General features: G+C 39.4%; 1 protein-coding gene and 1 long non-coding RNA gene across 10 annotated transcripts; one reads left to right on the top strand and one right to left on the bottom strand.

Annotated features, from left to right (window-relative positions):
- Positions 1 to 100: 100 nt before the first annotated feature.
- LOC130139222 (uncharacterized) lies at positions 101 to 4,472 on the bottom strand. Of its 9 annotated transcripts, XM_056315732.1 has the most exons (7): positions 3,490 to 4,421; positions 2,604 to 2,754; positions 2,445 to 2,483; positions 2,259 to 2,333; positions 1,788 to 1,847; positions 442 to 505; positions 101 to 215 (listed from the first exon to the last, which is right to left on the bottom strand). In XM_056315732.1, coding segments are annotated over exons 1-7 (456 nt in total). In that variant the 5' UTR covers positions 3,555 to 4,421; the 3' UTR covers positions 101 to 213. The 9 variants fall into 9 exon arrangements, 5 of the variants coding, with proteins under 5 accessions (XP_056171707.1, XP_056171705.1, XP_056171702.1 ...); XR_008817418.1 differs by having other exon boundaries at positions 107 to 505; positions 2,259 to 2,337; positions 3,448 to 4,364; XM_056315730.1 differs by having other exon boundaries at positions 107 to 505; positions 3,490 to 4,472.
- A 2,821-nt stretch (positions 4,473 to 7,293) lies between these two features.
- On the top strand, positions 7,294 to 7,848 carry LOC130139223 (uncharacterized). The gene is made up of 2 exons (XR_008817423.1): positions 7,294 to 7,355; positions 7,535 to 7,848. It is a non-coding gene; the product is annotated as an uncharacterized LOC130139223 (long non-coding RNA).
- Positions 7,849 to 17,169: the final 9,321 nt, after the last annotated feature.

Here is a 17,169-nt window from a genome sequence, read left to right as displayed (position 1 = left end):
GTCTAATCAAACTATGGTGGTCCACTCAGCATTAAATAGGAAAGTTATTTCCATTCAAGATGAAACAAGGTTGGAATAGCAAGAGGACTTGGCATAAAATATTTTACCAATTGCTTGATGCTCAGTCTGAGCCTCCAGCCAATGCTGCTCAAACTGAATGTTGGAGAGAGCCTCCTCCAACTTCCCTATCTGTTCCAACAAGGGGTTGATATGCTCTGCAGATACATTCACAACAGATAAAAAAGAGTTACACATGGTACGTTCATAAAGTTTTCAATAGACAATAAAACAGAAAAAAAGCAGAGTCCTACTGTCCTTTGCAGTTTGCATGGTGATCGTAGTATGCAAAATGGCCAACATGTACATCAAAGTCGATGATTTCATGATAAGGAGACTTGTTAGTAAAGCAAAACCGATGAAAACCCTTATGGTGAGCCATACACTGAAATTTCTCACTGATCTTGTCATGAGAATCTTGAATCTGATTACCAGAAGATCCTTTCACCTGGCAATTTCAAAGGTTGCAAAGAACGTACAGTTATCTAGGTCATTGTCAAAGGATTAAAGATCGATAAGCACAATATTGACAGAATTAAGGAATTCGATAATCAATACATGACTTTAATTCAAAGCATGTCCTGACAAACATGAAAAACAAAAACTAAATATGCATATGCGAGATCTAGTTGACCCATCTAGGCCGCCAAAGGCTAATAAACTACACTGAATAATCTCCTTTAGGAAGATAATCAGCATCCCTAAAAAAAAAAATGTATATTTGAGTATAGTATTTCTTGTACATTACGTTCGATCCATTAACCATGTGCTATTACGTCTGACCCATTAACTATGTGCTATTAAGAACTCTCGCCTACTTTCCGAGATTAAGTGCATCACAATATATGCAGCCAAGTAACTTCCAATCAACAACCTCAGAATTACCCAAAAGAACCGATGAGCATTCTAACACGCCTATATTGGCTTTACCCCATCTATGTCCTGATATCCAAGAACCAACATTTTGTTTATAATATTTTCAAGAAGGGATACACAAACATAGTGTCAACATTTGCCGAAAACAGTCACAGCAATGCCTCGTATGAGGCAGCAGAGACTAATAAGAGGTCTAGGCAAATCAGAGCTCAACCTCAAATCCACCTATTTTGTAATTTGCAAATCCAAGCTCAACCTCAAATCGCGGGTAAACAAACACCCACCAAGCAATACACTTCAACTCTACCTGGGGCAAAGGAACCCAACAAGAGCAGAACCCGGAAAAACCGTTCTTCTTCAGAGTCCTGAGGCAAACACAGAATAGAACAACCTCAACATACTCGCACGACTAAACATAATGTAGCTCATCTTCTGTACTAGACCCCAAAAAAAGAAAACTTCCTTCCTTATTTTACTTTTAACAAAGACCCAGATAGTAACAAAAGCAAGCTCTCTCTCAGAACACGATGTGAATTACATCGAGTAATACCTCCTTGGTGAGCTATTGTTTACACGCATAACCTTCGATGATTTATGGTCAGTGGAAGAAACCAACTCTTTCCAAATAGTCGATGCAGTACTACAAGCACAGTTAACAACCTATACATAAATTCTCTTTTACCAGCCGAAAGTAAAATTTCTATTGCAACGTGCCTTGCTAGTATTTGCCAAAACCAATCACGCAAAAACATAATGATGAGTTCGCATTTGATAAAATATCTATGGAGTAAATGACCATGCGTTGTTGCACTATAATAACTTTCCAGTGTGTCTGCAAATTCAAATGTCATCACCTTCTTTGCACCAAGCAAGGCCACACGAGATACAAGATTTATAGCAGCCAACTGTCCGCCCTGTATCCCAACAAACATAATTAAATAAGTCAGATTTTCAATCTCCTTGTAATTATTAGTTCAAGCGCCATGCCAAATAAATACAAAATTTTCATTAACTACAGCGCAAAACCTTAATTTGCTAGGTCATTTATAAAGTGAGTATAGAGACTTCAAGAGAATCATTCAATTATGAAGGAGACCCCCTGCATACTCGCTGCATGCTTTGTCTTCTAATTTACTCAATTTTGATCCACAATTGTTTATCCCATTGGAAGAAGGATAACGCTTCTTACGCACTTTCGCTTCTTACGCATATATTCCACAAGCATTAGATCATCCAGTAACCAAATGAACAGGATGTGTATTCTATTTCCATGTCGTGAGGACTTGATGAAGTTAATGACAATACAAAATTTGCCAAGCACTTACTTTCTTGACAACTTCCTTTCTTATCTGATAGTTAGCAGCTTCTATGAGGACTTTCCCCAATAATCTTCTTGCAATCTACCTTAAAGAGGAAACTAGGTTAAAACATATTAAATGGACCTAGTGAAGGAAAGATTCTCTTTGACCAAAAAAAAAAAGTAAAGATTCTCAGGTGAATGGTGTGCTTACCAGCTGAGAAATCTTTGCCAAAGTAATCAAACCTCCCCCCTATGATATTGAAAAGGAGGAAAACAAAATTGAGTTGGTAGAAGTATGGAAGGACTAAAAGGGTAAAGAATAAAGATCACGAAATAAATGCAGGCATAAAAATGGATAAAAAAAGAGGACCTTAAAAATCAGGGAACGGAGTTCTCTTGCCCCGAATTTTGAAGCTGCAAATGCTTGAACCTTCTGCTCATCAAGTCCAAGTCCTAGGCTATCTTGCACATCAGAATTTGCAGAGGATTCCCACGTGGGCAAAGAAGTTCTAGATTCTTCACTACATGAAAAGCACCTTACTCTCATTAGAACTTTAAGAAAGGTAAGCAAAATCAACTAGAAGATGTCATCAACCAGGAGATGTCAGACATGATGCAGTAAACCACAAAAAATATATGGAAGAGAGATATAAATTGCACAGTTTCCTGCTCCAATCCTAACAGCAAGTAAGACGGATGAGTCATCAGAGTTTCCCATACTATGAGCCTGCAGTTTTAATCTAAACCAAGTACTGCTCCTGCATTATTTTTAGTGCACAAAAGAATTAGTCCTCTTCCATTAATCGGGAGGTACAGTTTCAATCTCCGAAAGGCACAAAGCACAGAATTAGAGCTGATGACATCCTTTTTTTGTTTCCCTATAGCTACTCAAACGAACAATCGCAACACAAGATAAGATGTTACAATCCATGTATTTAAACAAATCCATGTGATGGACATGCCATTAATCTCCCTATCTCATAAGTGACTATTTACCTACCGAGAACAATCTGCTCATTAAATACTGTTTTGCGAGAAATTTATACCATAGATTAAGATAGATAGAAAGAATACATCAAGTAATCTTGCAACAGATGTAGAAAGATTTCAGCTTCTAGGTCCTCGGTTGAAATTTTAGTTGAGCAAGGCATGTTCAACTTTTTCCTCACAAAAGACCCTAATATTAGATATCGGAAGAAAAGAAATGGTTCGACCTGCTTTCAGTTCCAAGTGTACTCTTTGGCTTCGCGGTTTACCAGAGCAAGGAGAGAAGCAGAGGGCGAGTAGCTTTCACGCTTCCGAGTAGAAGAAAGAGCAACATTCCGCAAGCAACAGGAGAGCAGTTGGTGGTTCATAAATCAAACACCCCTGAAACGGGAACCTGAAACAGAATGAAAGCGATGAGCGAGATGTAACAAAAGCATTCCCCTTTTCCGGCAATGTGGAATACCTGCCCATATTTAAAATCCTCGAATCTCTTATTACCACCAATACCCCCCCCCCCCCCAAGCTTTTGCACAAGCCTGTAACTAACTTCAGCATGATTAAAAGTAGAATAGATTTTTCTGGTTCTGAATACCAAAGCCAAATGGCAACGACAGTAAGGAATAGGTGATTAATTGACTCACGATCTCTTCTATATGTATCTGATAACATGAAGAAGTAAAGCTAACTTTAGAAGGGAATAAAAAACTTTCTGATCTGCTCTTAAGGAAGCTGGAATTGCATGAAACTTCAAAAACCTCGAAAAAGGGCCTGAAGTAAACACACACCTGTTCTTAGATTTCACATCAGCTTCTCTTTATTACTACACTGGATTCTCAACCCATTCAACTTCTAAGTAAGTTGAAATGTGGATCTCTTAAAGATGGTGGAATAGTGAAAAATTTTGGACCCAAAGCAAACATCCGTCATTTCACCTTAAGAACATTGGCTCCAATCCCATCTTTATAGATAGAAATAAGGAACCGGTCTAAAAAGAGTTTTAAGTGCTGGAAATTACGCCATCTACCAAACCAGAACATTGCTTTTCTCCCATCACCCATAGTGAAAGTGGTACTAATCCTTCCTGATATAATTCCAACCTACCAAATCTTAAGAACACCAATTAGTATAGCCATGTACACGACACATGTAACTCTACTAGTACTTCTCACGACTAGTACATGTCTCCTTGTGCATAAACATCCTGTGTGAAGTCTGGTATACAAGCGATGGGGAGTATTAAAGGATGGACCCATTTCCCAACACTTGAGCTTTTGGGCAAAAACAGCCATGCTCACACTTGAAGCAAGAAATAAAGGTGCCTTCATCTAGAAATTTTTGGCATCACTGATGATCATTCACGGGTATATGCACTCTTCCATACTCAAAATGAACATTAACTTCCTGACTTAGAATGATCACTAAGCCACAGGTGATCAGTCCCGTGCAGTGCATTTTAGAAGAACATATGAATCCAGCAGCAACGTCACAATTCTAACTCCTAAATGGTTCCTCATTAACTGCTTCAAGAAAAAGAAGTGAAAGCATATCAAGGCACGCCAGCTATTTCATCCCATTTGTTCATCTAAAGGGACCAGGGACAGTGCACTTGTTTGTAACCCATCGAACACTGGTTATTCTCTACATCAACCGAACACTGTAATTTATGCAGCAACCCAGAGAAGGCTCATAAGCATCCGAAGTAGGTCTCTAGAAACTCCACAATCCAAGATTCCAAACGAGATTTTCAAGATCCAAAATTATTGCCACTGACCCAAACGGTTCTGTGCTAAAAAAAAAGAGAGAGAGAGAAAGAAATGAAGACCCACAGTCAGCCCAGATCCTCTTCCAAACCTTCACTACCAACTATTCTGAAACTGCTCTAGCTCTGAAGCTCACTGAGCATCTAGCTCTGAAGCTCACTGAGCATCCATCTCCGATAAAATAGGAACACTGGAAACAAACTCTCCTAGAGTATCCGCTCACACTTCCATTTCCAAGGCGACGTCCTTTACCACCTTCACAAGCTCCCAATCACTCTTACCCCTCCAAGCACCACTTCCGCAACAAAAGCACGAATACGAAGGAAAAAAAAGCAAGGCTACAAACAAGATGCTCGAAGGGAAGCCGAGAGACACGGACGTCACCTGAAGCTTGTCCCCGGACTGACGAGCCGGCTCGCCGCGGGGGACGACGAATGGCCGGCCCGCTCGAGATGGAGCACGGCCTTCACCGAGGAAGGCGGCGCGGGCTTGCCAGCGGAGAGGAGGCGCGGGAGGCCCTGAAACGGGAGACGCCGAGTCGACGCCTGGCCCACTTGTACTTACAGCAGAGGCCGACGAAATCAACGGAGAAGAGACCACCACCGCTCCCCCATCCACGGCCGTTGGGGAGGAGCACCGAGCTGGGTTTGGCGGCGGAGGCGACGGCGGTCAGAGCTCGGGACCCAGCTGCCCTTGGGCGGAAGGAGGCGACGGCGGAGGTCGGGACCGGCGGGCGAGGGGGCGGGCGAATCGCGAGGAGACAGACCTCGCTCGTCGAAGGCTAGGGGTCGGCGTTGGCGCGAGGAGACGGACCTCGCTCGTCGGAGGCAGCGGACCTCCCTCGTGGGAGGCGACGGCTCGTGGGCAACGGCGGACCTCGCTCGTCGTAGGCGTCGTCGGCGTCGGCGTCGGGGTCGGGCTTCGTCGGAGGCGTCTTCGGCATGGGCGTCGGGGGCTAGTACGGAGGCGGAGGCAAGGGCGTCGCTCGTCGGAGGCGGCTAGGGCGTCGGGGCGAGGAGACGGACCTCGCTCGTCGGCGCGAGGGAGACGGAGCACAGAGCGAATTCCAGATCTGGAATTCGATGGGAGCGCGAAAGAGAGAAAGAGAGAGAGTATGGAGAGAGAGGGCTGTTTTTTAAAAAATTTCTCTCAGCCGCTCTCAGCTCGGCTCGGCTTAGCTCAGCTCTGTGCCGTGGGAGTTATTCCACCGTGAAGCCTTCCTGACATGTGAGTCCCCGCGGACACGTGTCGCCAGTTTTAGACTTGTTATTTCTCCACGGTGGAATCCCTAGTGGTACCCAATATTTTCTCCTAACTTCTTTAACAACTCAAAAGCTTTAAAAATAATTCGCATCGTTCTTGGAGAGCCACCCCAATTCACATGACTTCACCAAAGCTCCTCCACCAATTCACATAATGTGCCGCTCCCCGTTCTAACATTTATAAATTTTTATTGTATACTCTTGCAATTGATTTCCATTTCGATAACTATTTTCTATCTTTTATATAGCTTGACTGATTATTTTTCTTTTGAGACTACCCATGTAAAAATAAAAATAAACAAGTTTTTCATTACAGAATCTATTTTAAATATGAGTGTAAGTGCATAGTACTTATGCTCAAAGATAAGAAGATTTTCCTAGAGCCGGATAAATTAGTGCATACGTGTCAACGTCGGCTGGTCGAGTAGGGGATTCTACGGCCTACGATTAGGGGCCTTATTTTTCGAGGTTATGGTTCTGAAAAAAAAATGTTGTTCGTATCTCGTTATGCATACTAGGGTTTTGTGTGCTGGTTTAGCACAACAAATGTGTTTCACTTTTGCAGGCAAATATGATATAGAATCGAATAGGCGGTGGGAGAGAGTGCCAATCTAACTCTTGGCTTCTTTTTTAGTTAATTAATCAGATGAGACACACATAAATAAAGACAGAGCTCATCACGCTAGTTTCAAACGACTAGTCGGTGACGACAGGGAGTAGGCTAAACGTAACCCATGTAATTGATTCTGTCAATAGAGTGAAGGAGTTCCTTTAAGAACGAGAAATTAGAGAGGCGAAAAGAGAGTTTTCAGCGATTCCATAAGCTTAAACACGGTGCCGGGTGAACTATTAAGACTTTATTACAAATCCCCATCAGTGGCTTAAACCTTTTAAGGAGACGGTCGCGCCTTCAACTCTAATACATGACGAACAACGTCAAGCATACGAAGTGTTTACAAAGGCTCGACACAAATTATTAATAAATAATATCGACTTATATATAATATATATGTATGTATGTATGTAAGTAAATGTGAAAGTCGATATCTGCGGCCCCCGCCCCTCGCGCTCTCTCGCTCTCTTAGCTGATAAAGAAGAGATTGGACGATCACAGTAAGCTTTTCTCGCTATAGCTACGTAGCTCGATAGGCAGCATTACTTTCCAGTAGTCTTCTTCTTTCGCTTGAGCTGTTTATGTTGCACATGTATGTATACGCGTACGTTCTCGCTTTTAATGAGTCTCCGGAAGCTCTGGCTTAGTTATATGCTTTTTTTGCTTCTGTTCATGGCAGTCGCAGAATACCCACCGAAAGGAATGATGGAGGAGACGACCGCATGCTTCGATGCGAACGCCGTACCTGCGCGAGGGGAAGATGTAGCGTATTCACAAGAAGATCAACATCACCATCATCATCAGCAGAATGTTGCCGCTTCCACAGCGGAAGAGGTTGATCGCCATCGCCATTATCAACAACAAGAGCTAATGGGCTTCACAGCTGAAGACGACGGCGTCGTTGATTGCCGAAACATCTCCCTTGTAACTCTGGAAGAAGTGATTTGTCAGGTCGGCTCAGATAACAATGATTATAGCAATATGAACCAGTTATTGCCTTACGATGCTGGTCACTCTTCCTCAAATCTTCCTAAAGAAGGCGGAGAAGGGAATGACAAAAGGGATTCTTCTTTCAAGATTTTGGACGTTCGCTGGAGAAAAAGGTATGATATTTAAAGTGATGAGGTGGCTTGTGTGAAAAAAAAGAGAGAGAGTGTTATGCGTGCATTAAAAAATATCTTCAAATAATCTTTTTGTCAAATATTTAATTTATGCTTTTTTTATTCATCTTGTAGCATGCAGATATTTAATTGAAATTCTGGGGCCGAAATTTGGAGTTGAATAATGCTTTTTAATCTGCTTTCAGTTTGGATAGATCGAAGAATTATTTAGTTAATTGAAACTTGTAATTCGAAACTATATATTATCATAAAACTCGATTAAAGATAAACAATCTTTAATAAATTATATGCCTCATCCAATATGAAGTAATATTCGATCAAAAAGAAAACGATACATGTTTCTATAACTGTAAAAGGAAGCGTATAACCATCATTTCTAGAAAAAGCCTTTAAAAACTTGCTTCGACAATTACCTTTTTCATTTCTTCACCTACTAAGTAAGACTCCAATTGAATTCCATTTGGTGTAATTTACGTTTTCTTATTTCATATATGCACACTTTTAGATGAAATTGTGCATTGAAGAATTCCTTCTATTTAGCTATTGCTACTAGCAAAAGTTGCACACATTTTGTGTATATTCAAAAAATTGAAACTTAAAACATTTTGCAAAATGACCTTGTTATGAAATACTTGAGTTGTTTGTTGATGGAAAGAAGTTATTGACAGAATGTGAAAAAATGTTCCAAAATTTGAATTTTTGCAAGGTTGTTAGAAAAAATTTAAATTTGGAAATTGAAATTACCCATTAATCGAACGAGTCCCTCTCTTTTCTCTCTCCGTCTCTTCCTCAATTTCTCTCCCACCTCTTCGTCTTCAGCAAGTTATTTATGATTATGATTAAATCAAATTGTAATCTATAGTTGAACTATTTATGATAAAATAATAAGTTGTAGAGAATATTAATATAACTAATAAGTTATTTATGATTATGAATACGTCAAATTGTTAAACTAAAATTTATGATAAAACAACAAGTTGTAGAGAATATGAATACAACTAATATTATTGTCTTAGTTATTCGTAATTAGAAAATAATTAATTAACAATATTTTAAGTTACTATTAGTAGAGTAATAAGTACATAATATATTAATATAACTACTATCACGATATTTAGTTTCTTGTAATTAGTTATTGCTCTAATGGAAAAAAAAAAGAGAATATATATTATTATTTTTAATTAATCACGTAAGTAGCAAAGTCAAATAATATAAACGAAATTAATATGAAATTTACATAGAGCAAAAAATATATATCGATGAGATTAACTTTTGATTTTGCACATTGCATGAATGTTCTAAAGTTTGAATTTTCGAAGTTTGTTGGAAAAGAAATTCAAAATTGAAATGACCTGTTAATCAAACAAACATAACCACCACCATCAAACAAACATAACCACCACCCCTTCTCTCTCTTCCATTTCACGCTCTCCAACTGCCTCCGTCCCCTAAGTAGCCTACCCTTCACGAGCCCTTCACGAGCCCTCTCTCAGTTTGCTCTTCATACTTTCTTTTTTCTTTGATTCTTGAAGAAAAGTTTTTTGGGTTTGTGTATAATCCTCTGTTCATCTTCGTCAGTAGGCAAAAGGAAAATTTTTGAAGAGTCTCTCCATATATGGCTGGCCGGGGGAAACATCCACAATCATCTCCTTCTTCCGGTCAAGATGAAACCCGAAACTCAGTGGACTACATCAGCTCATTGCCCGATGCCTTAATCCATCATATCATCTCCTTCTTGACCACAGAAGACACCGTCAAAACCAGCATTCTGTCCAAGCAATGGCGTTCCACTTGGACGTCTAGTCCACATATCACTCTCTATTTTCCCGAGGACCGTATTCCACAATTGCACAACCTTTCATATTCATTTCATTACATGTATTATGACGTGTTAAATTTTACCCCAATTTGGGTAAATATATAGATAAATATTATTTTTCATAATTTTACCAAATTAGATGATATGAAATACTTGATATTAAGAGCTCCTTCCTCGAAGACGGTGAAGAAACGGAAGACTAAGATCGGGCAATGACAATGGGCTTCCTGTTCCACTTACCATCACTTGTGATTGAGATTAAAAAAACGTTTACCACGGTTTGCTCATGATAGAACCAGCTTGTGGTACAAAAATTGAATGGCTTGAGTTAGTTGCTATTGAAGTTCCAGCAAGAAAATATCATGGTCATCCGTTAGGTCAAATTCTTGAAAATCCGATTCCAACATTTTTTTTTAAATCGAAACACATTTTTGAAATCATAGGGTCACGAGGTTCCCGTAGATGCAAAAATCGAGTTAATGGGAAGTCGAATAGAAAAGTTATGGCAATTAAAGTGTGTCCAAATTTGGGTTAAAATATATATAAATATTATTTTTCAGAATTTTTCCCAATTATATGATATGAAATGGACCTTGTAAGATTCGGAGGTTCTAATCATCTAAATTACTTAGCCAAGAATTGTCATCTACGAAAATTATGAACCAGACAAGGCCATAAACCACACATCCCCTTATCCAAGAATTGTCATCCAACCAGTAGAAACAAGTACTTGTAATTTATCAAGAAAAAGAAATGTGTGATTATCGCATGATAAATATATGTTCAAGGAGGCTCACGAAAATGAAGAGCTTCAAATAAGATCAAAAATGCAAAGCACGCATTGAAGTGTAATTCTTTCCTCTCGAAATCTATGTGCCTTAAAATCGGGGAGGAAAAACATAGCGCAACTGCAACACCTAGTGTTATTTGACATTTCTTACTGGTTTATTGTCAGTTCCATCATGCTGAATAAATGACATATACCTTATTGTTGACACCTGAATTTTCGTCGACCATCCAAGCATCCATTTCTTTGGCAAGATTATAAAGATAGAAATTTTCAACAAAAAAAAAACGTTTGGGCCTAATTCATTCGTTGGCCCAATTTCAATTTTATTTTACAGCCCAACCTTTCCTTCACTTTATTTCCTTTCAGCCCATTTATCTTACGGAAGCCCAACCCATTGGCTCTTTTCCCATCTCCTCCTTACGCTCACTTGTGTGAGCAAAGGAACAAGAAGGTGACGAAGAGAAACAGTGACGGACGCCCTTTGTCTGTGAGCGAATCAGAGGTGACCGAAGCAAATCCGATGGAGGTTCTAGAAGAAGAGATGAGCTGGCATGTCTGTTGGAAATAACAAACCAAAAGAGAACGGTTTGAAGAAGGGGCGTAGGATAAAAAGGCGGTGGAAGAGACATATTAAAGAGGACTGAAGAAGAAAAGAGGAGAACAGAGGAAGTTTCGCCGGAGAAGGGTCTTTGAAGAAGAGAGCGTTCGGTTTCTCTACTTGCGTAGAGGAATTCCGGCAAATCTCTTCCCCTTCTTCCATCGTCCGTTCACCGTCGCCGGTGAACAATCCCTGTGAATAACCATTTCGGATATACGAGACATCATTGTTCGTCGCTTCGGAAGCTCGAGTTATTGTTGTTCGTCGGTTCTTCGCCGTGCCGAAAGACGCCTAGTTCCGTTGCGGTCCTGTTCGTAGACGACCGTGAGGACTTCGCGTTGCTTCCAAACCAGACGATCGTGAGGACTTCGCGTTGCTTCCAAACCAGGTAAGACTTCTTTCTCTTATATGTACTGTTTTGGCCGAGAGAAGTTGATTCGATTTTCGAGTTTGTGTGAAAATCGAATGAAATAAGGCTATTTGTTGTAGAATAATATGATTTAGGCATATGTGCATCACTTGTTGATTGAGAATCATATCGAAATCAAATCGGAATCTCGTTTTTCAGATCGCATATCATATGTTCGACAAAATGCTTGAAAGAAGAACCGAATTGATTTTTGTGAAATCAGTGCGTAGAACTCGTTCTTTTATGCTTGATGTGTTCTTAGGTTGATGAATCAATACTGAATCTGTGTTTTTCCTTGATTTTGTGGCATATTCATCATTTTTCCGAGTCGGCCATTGATGGAACCTTCAACGGAGATCCATTCCATTTTTGCCGGAATGATGCCTGCGGTTAGAGGCCGCTTCAGTTAGTCTATCTCACGATTTGATTTGCATATATGTTTCAGTTAACGTGATTTTTTGAGTTTGAGAATTTCTCGCCGGAGTTAGTCCGGCGATGTAGAAACTGTCGGCCAACTAGTGGCCGATGGTCATTAGCCGGCTGCGGTTAATTGAAGTCGACGATTGAAGGTTGAAGTTGATGGTGCTATGGAGTTCGTCGGAAAAAAAGTGTTCTCTGTGAAAACGTGAAATAGCTATTCTCGGCGAAGATGAGGGCGTAGAAAGAAAGCCATCGGGGAAGAAGACCAGAGAAAAGGGAATAAAGAAAATGAAAGAAAAGAAAAACTAGAAATAAAAAATAATAATAAGAGTTGAATATAGTGGAGATGAGATCGCATTCTAATCTGGCTGGAGTGGCTGGAGACTAGGACAAATAAATGGGCTTAATTTTAGTGTGAATGGGCTGAATTTGGAGTTGGGCTAAATGAATAAAAAAAGTTGGAAAACTTGGGCTTGAATTGTTGATAGCCCATCAGAAGAGACCCAAATTCGGACTGGGCCGCAAGAACTGATCCGAATTGCGAGTTTGACTGGACCGTTAGCGTCCGGGTCAAACCGGCTAAGCGGACCGGGTCCGAAGTCCATTTTTCTATAATAAAAAATAATATAAAAATAAAAATTCAGAAAATTCAAAAATAAAAAATAAAAAAATAAAAAATGTGAGAAAAGCTAAAAAATGTAGAATTCTCTTAGTTTGGGACTTTTAATAAGCACTTTTGGCTTGAACAAAAATTGAACCCAAAATTGAATAAGCCTTTAGGGCTTTACCCTAGGGATTCTTTATTGTTTTTTTTTAGAGACGATGCTAGGTCGCTGTTTGTGCACTTTCATTTTGATTTCATTTGATTGCGTACTTTAAATTCATTGATTGTTGTTTTCCCCTTTTAGAATGGTTAGGATGAAAATTCAAAATTCTCGATTAGTATAAGACTGCCGTGATATTTTGGTTAGCAAATAGTCGAGTTTAGGTACCGAAAGGGCATTAGTTGAAAAACTAGTGTAATCAAGTCCCCGATCCTTAAGAATCTCTGGTTGCGTATGTTTTCGAGATGACATTCCCGCATCTCGATTAGGGTTTCTAGCTAACCCTTAATCATGGCTAGTGGCGGCTCCTATTGAACAAATAGATTTAAACGACTAATGTCACGTGAGGTATGGACTTAGGGAGAGTCCAATAAAATACCTCTAAACCTATTTCTCCCGAGGAGGCCCTCGAGGGTTAGGTCGTGACACTTATCTTACTATGTAGTATGTCCTTAAAACACTTTTTGACATGCCCGACAGTGAGGATGATGCATGTCGATTTTTTTGTTAGTATATTTGATCTGCCAGACAACCGCCCATGGCATTTTTATAGGCGGGACCTCGACGCAAATGCAAAAGTGGACAATGCATGTTGATGTTTGTTACATAGGTTGTCGTAAATTTCTCATGTTGTTTCATTGCTACTTGAAGAACACGGAGGTTCCCGTAGATGCAAAAATCGAGTTAATGGGAAGTCGAATAGAAAAGTTATGGCAATTAAAGTGTGTCCAAGTTTGGGTTAAAATATATATATAAATATTATTTTTAAGAATTTTTCCCAATTATATGATATGAAATGGACCTTGTAAGATTCGGAGGTTCTAATCATCTAAATTACTTAGCCAAGAATTGTCATCTACGAAAATTATGAACCAGACAAGGCCATAAACCACACATCCCCTTATCCAAGAATTGTCATCCAACCAGTAGAAACAAGTACTTGTAATTTATCAAAAAAAAGAAATGTGTGATTATCACATGATAAATATATGTTCAAGGAGGCTCACGAAAATGAAGAGCTTCAAACAAGATGAACAATGCAAAGCACGCATTGAAGCGTAATTCTTTCCTCTTGAAATCTACGTGCCTTAAAATCGGAGAGGAAAAACATAGTACACTTGCAACACCTAGTGTTATTTGACATTTCTTACTGGTGTATCGTCGGTTCCATCATGCTGAATAAATGAAATATACCTTATCTTACTATGTAGTATATGCCTAAAACACTTTTCGACATGCCCGACAGTGAGGACGATGCATGTCGATTTTTTTGTTAGTATATTTGATCTACCAGATAATCGCCCATGGCATTTTTATAGCCGAGACCTTGACGCAAATGCAAAAGTGGACAATGCATGTTGATGTTTGTTACACAGGTTGTCGTAAATTTCTCATGTTGTTCATTGCTACTTGATGAACACGGAGGCAAATTCCGGCTTGACATCCAGAATAATCAACCATTACATGCAAAATGAAATGAAACTAATCACATCCTTGGAGGAAAAAGCATATAAGCATCGAAATCAACATACAATAGCCAGATATTCAACTTACTTCATGTTTTTCAGTGTCAACTCCAACGTTCCGACATAAGTCGACGGAAGAAGGGGAGTGAAAACCATGTGATTTCGGGGTGAAATGCGCACAATAACGTATATGTTCATATCAAGCCCCTTCATAAACCTGCAAGCCGCCCAACCTTTCAAAGGCTGTAAGATGCCTAATATCCGTTAGCTAAAAAATAACTGCCCGTATTAAAAATAATAATAAGAAACATTGATTAGTGTCAATTCTGATTCACGAACGCACAAAGTGCTAAGTGCTCCTAATTATTCGCGCACTCGCAAGCGGGTATTATAGGTTTTAGCCCACTTAGCGCATTGTCTTCAATTATAATGTTAGAATACTTTCACACTTATATATTGGTCCACACACTCCCATCTATTCTACGTGGGACAAGGCACTTTATGTTTGTTTTACGGACAAACAATCAAGAGAGAGTACAATTGGAAATAGTACATTGAAATCGTGAGAGTTAGGTAAAAATTGCATATATTTTTCAATTATGAATTTATTGTGTAACCCTTTATTTTGTGAAGAGTTACGGCAAAAATTATCAGTTTTAAAAGCTTATAGTTGTTGTTCCGCAGCTTAAACAAATTCATTGAGTAAAATGTCTAAATTGAGTAAACTTTTTTTTAAGTGTCGAAATTATAGAGATTTAGGTTTAACAAATTATTAAAAAATTGTATGTAGTTATTATTTATGAATTTATTATGCTACCCTTTATTTAATGTGCTGAAATTTGATTATTTGCGAAGCATAAATTAAGATTGATGGAATTGACTCCATTTAGATCTCTAATAAAATGTTGACATACAACTTAAACAATAAATTCTGATAAAAGTTTGAGCACATGAATTAATTCTTCTTGTTTCTGGACTTCACCATTGCTTGTTATAAAAAAAATTTATCTTGATACGTAACCTTAGTAGGGGTCAAACTTTCAATAATGTTTTTCCAGTCCACGACTTCGGACGAAACCCGCCGTACGCACACAAGGTCAAAAAGTCAAAACCCAACAAAAACAAATCAGATAAAAGCCCCATGCAAAGTGACAGTTGGCAACTCCAGGTTGGTCATCCAGGAATCCACAAACCCACCAAGAAAGTCAAACGGTCAAAACGAGATTGCGGCTTGTTTATTCCTCACCTCCGCCTATATAAACAAGTCACCCTCACAAACAACCCATCAACTTCCCACAGTCTCATTCTCATCGTCTCTCAGTAACACACACGACAAGAATACCGAGAGAGAGTATCGAGGACATGGCGGGTTCGAGAAGGTCGATAATCAACATTGTCGGTGGTGGCGATGTCACGAGAGGCATCATGAGCCGGCCGATCCCAAGGAGGGGCCGGGTGAAGGTGGCTATAGTGGCGGGGCTTGCACACCAGTTGGCCTCCATGTTCACCATCCACGTTCGATGTGCAGTGCTCATTTTTCGCAGTAGGATTGTATCTTCAAGACAAATGTCATCTTCTCTTAATGATTCTGATTGAGGCCACGGTTTTTGAGTAGACACAAGAAGGTGGTGGGGCAAATGAACTAAGTTCATCACTTAGAAAGATCCCAGTTTAGAGAGAGAGATCGATCTTGTAATCTTTGTTGGGAATCTTTAGGAGGAGAGGCTTGTTGCAATTAAGAGGTTCTTGATTTTGTAACCATTGTGTAGAGTGAAAGAACTTTGCGGACACTCGATGGGATTCTCCTTATTTGTTTTTGGGTACTTGCTGTTTTCTTTAAACCTGCTGTCTTTTGCTGCAAATTTAAAGCGAGACTGACGACATTCAATCTAATATGTTACAAATCTCTTTGAGATGTTGGAGGTCGAGAGTTCGAACTCTACTTGTGGGAATTTTGGGGTGGGAACGGCCGGTAAAACCAACGTATGGCAAACAAAAAGGCGAGACGAACACAATTCAGTCTAGCAAGACAAAAAATCAACAAACCTCAACAGCAAAATGCTTGAGGATGGCGGAGAGGTACACCGCAGCTCCGTTACTGATGCACTTGGCGTACTTACCAACCTTTGAGGAACCGTGCGATCGATCTTGTTGTCTCAGAATTTGCCATAGTTGGGTGAGCTTACAGCCGCTCGAGCTCTCTCGTGGCCACTTGAGCTCACAGCAACTTCTTGTACATTGCTCCTCTCTTGTTTAATAAAAAGAGCTAAAGATTTGTATATGACAAACCTTAATCAATAGTGATATCTTGGGAACTTTCCAATCATCTAGCAAATAATTATCGTTTTCCTTTGCACTGTTATTGAGATCACATCCCCTTAGATGAACAGTTTATGTTTCTAATATATGTCAAATATGACTTTAATTAGGCAAACTTTATTGGCATCCCATCTAGCCACGTTAAATGGGAAAATTGTCCAAAAAGTCATAAATCTATTGCACTTTACCCAATTCATATTGTAGAGGGCAGGTATTACAATTTGTAACTCGTGTTCCATGACAATATCATACTTTGAAATGGTATTTCGTGAATGACTCGATAGTTTTCTAATAACAAATTAAGAGATTTCTAGTATAGTTATAAATGTATCATGCGCTATATTAAAATAATAAAAAAGGATGTATCATATGGTATTATGTTGTATCCTTCATGCACTCTATCATGGGGAAAAAAAATTTTCCGCTACACCGCTAACATGAATTAACCACCTTATAACATTACCCACATGATACACGCTTGCTGTTTGATTTTTGCAACAGTCGTTTATTCATTTGGCCACCTTCTCCCTATGGTATGACTGATACAT

This window comes from Syzygium oleosum, unplaced genomic scaffold (assembly GCF_021117445.2).
Source record: "Syzygium oleosum isolate NSW1041296 unplaced genomic scaffold, Sole_v2.1 Sole_v2.11, whole genome shotgun sequence".
Classification (NCBI taxonomy): domain Eukaryota; kingdom Viridiplantae; phylum Streptophyta; class Magnoliopsida; order Myrtales; family Myrtaceae; genus Syzygium; species Syzygium oleosum.
The sequence above is the reverse complement of the archived record's forward strand: the minus strand, read 5'-3'. Positions and strand labels throughout refer to the sequence as shown.

Excerpts from the sequence above, each read along its gene's own strand:
- LOC130139222 (XM_056315727.1), bottom strand. The coding sequence starts at position 3,554 with ATGTTGCTCTTTCTTCTACTCGGAAGCGTGAAAGCTACTCGCCCTCTG. Across the intron at positions 2,755-3,489 it reads CTGCTTCTCTCCTTGCTCTG|TGAAGAATCTAGAACTTCTT; the intron begins GTAAACCGCGAA and ends CTTTTCATGTAG. Across the intron at positions 1,848-2,258 it reads GAAAGGAAGTTGTCAAGAAA|GGCGGACAGTTGGCTGCTAT; the intron begins GTAAGTGCTTGG and ends GTTGGGATACAG.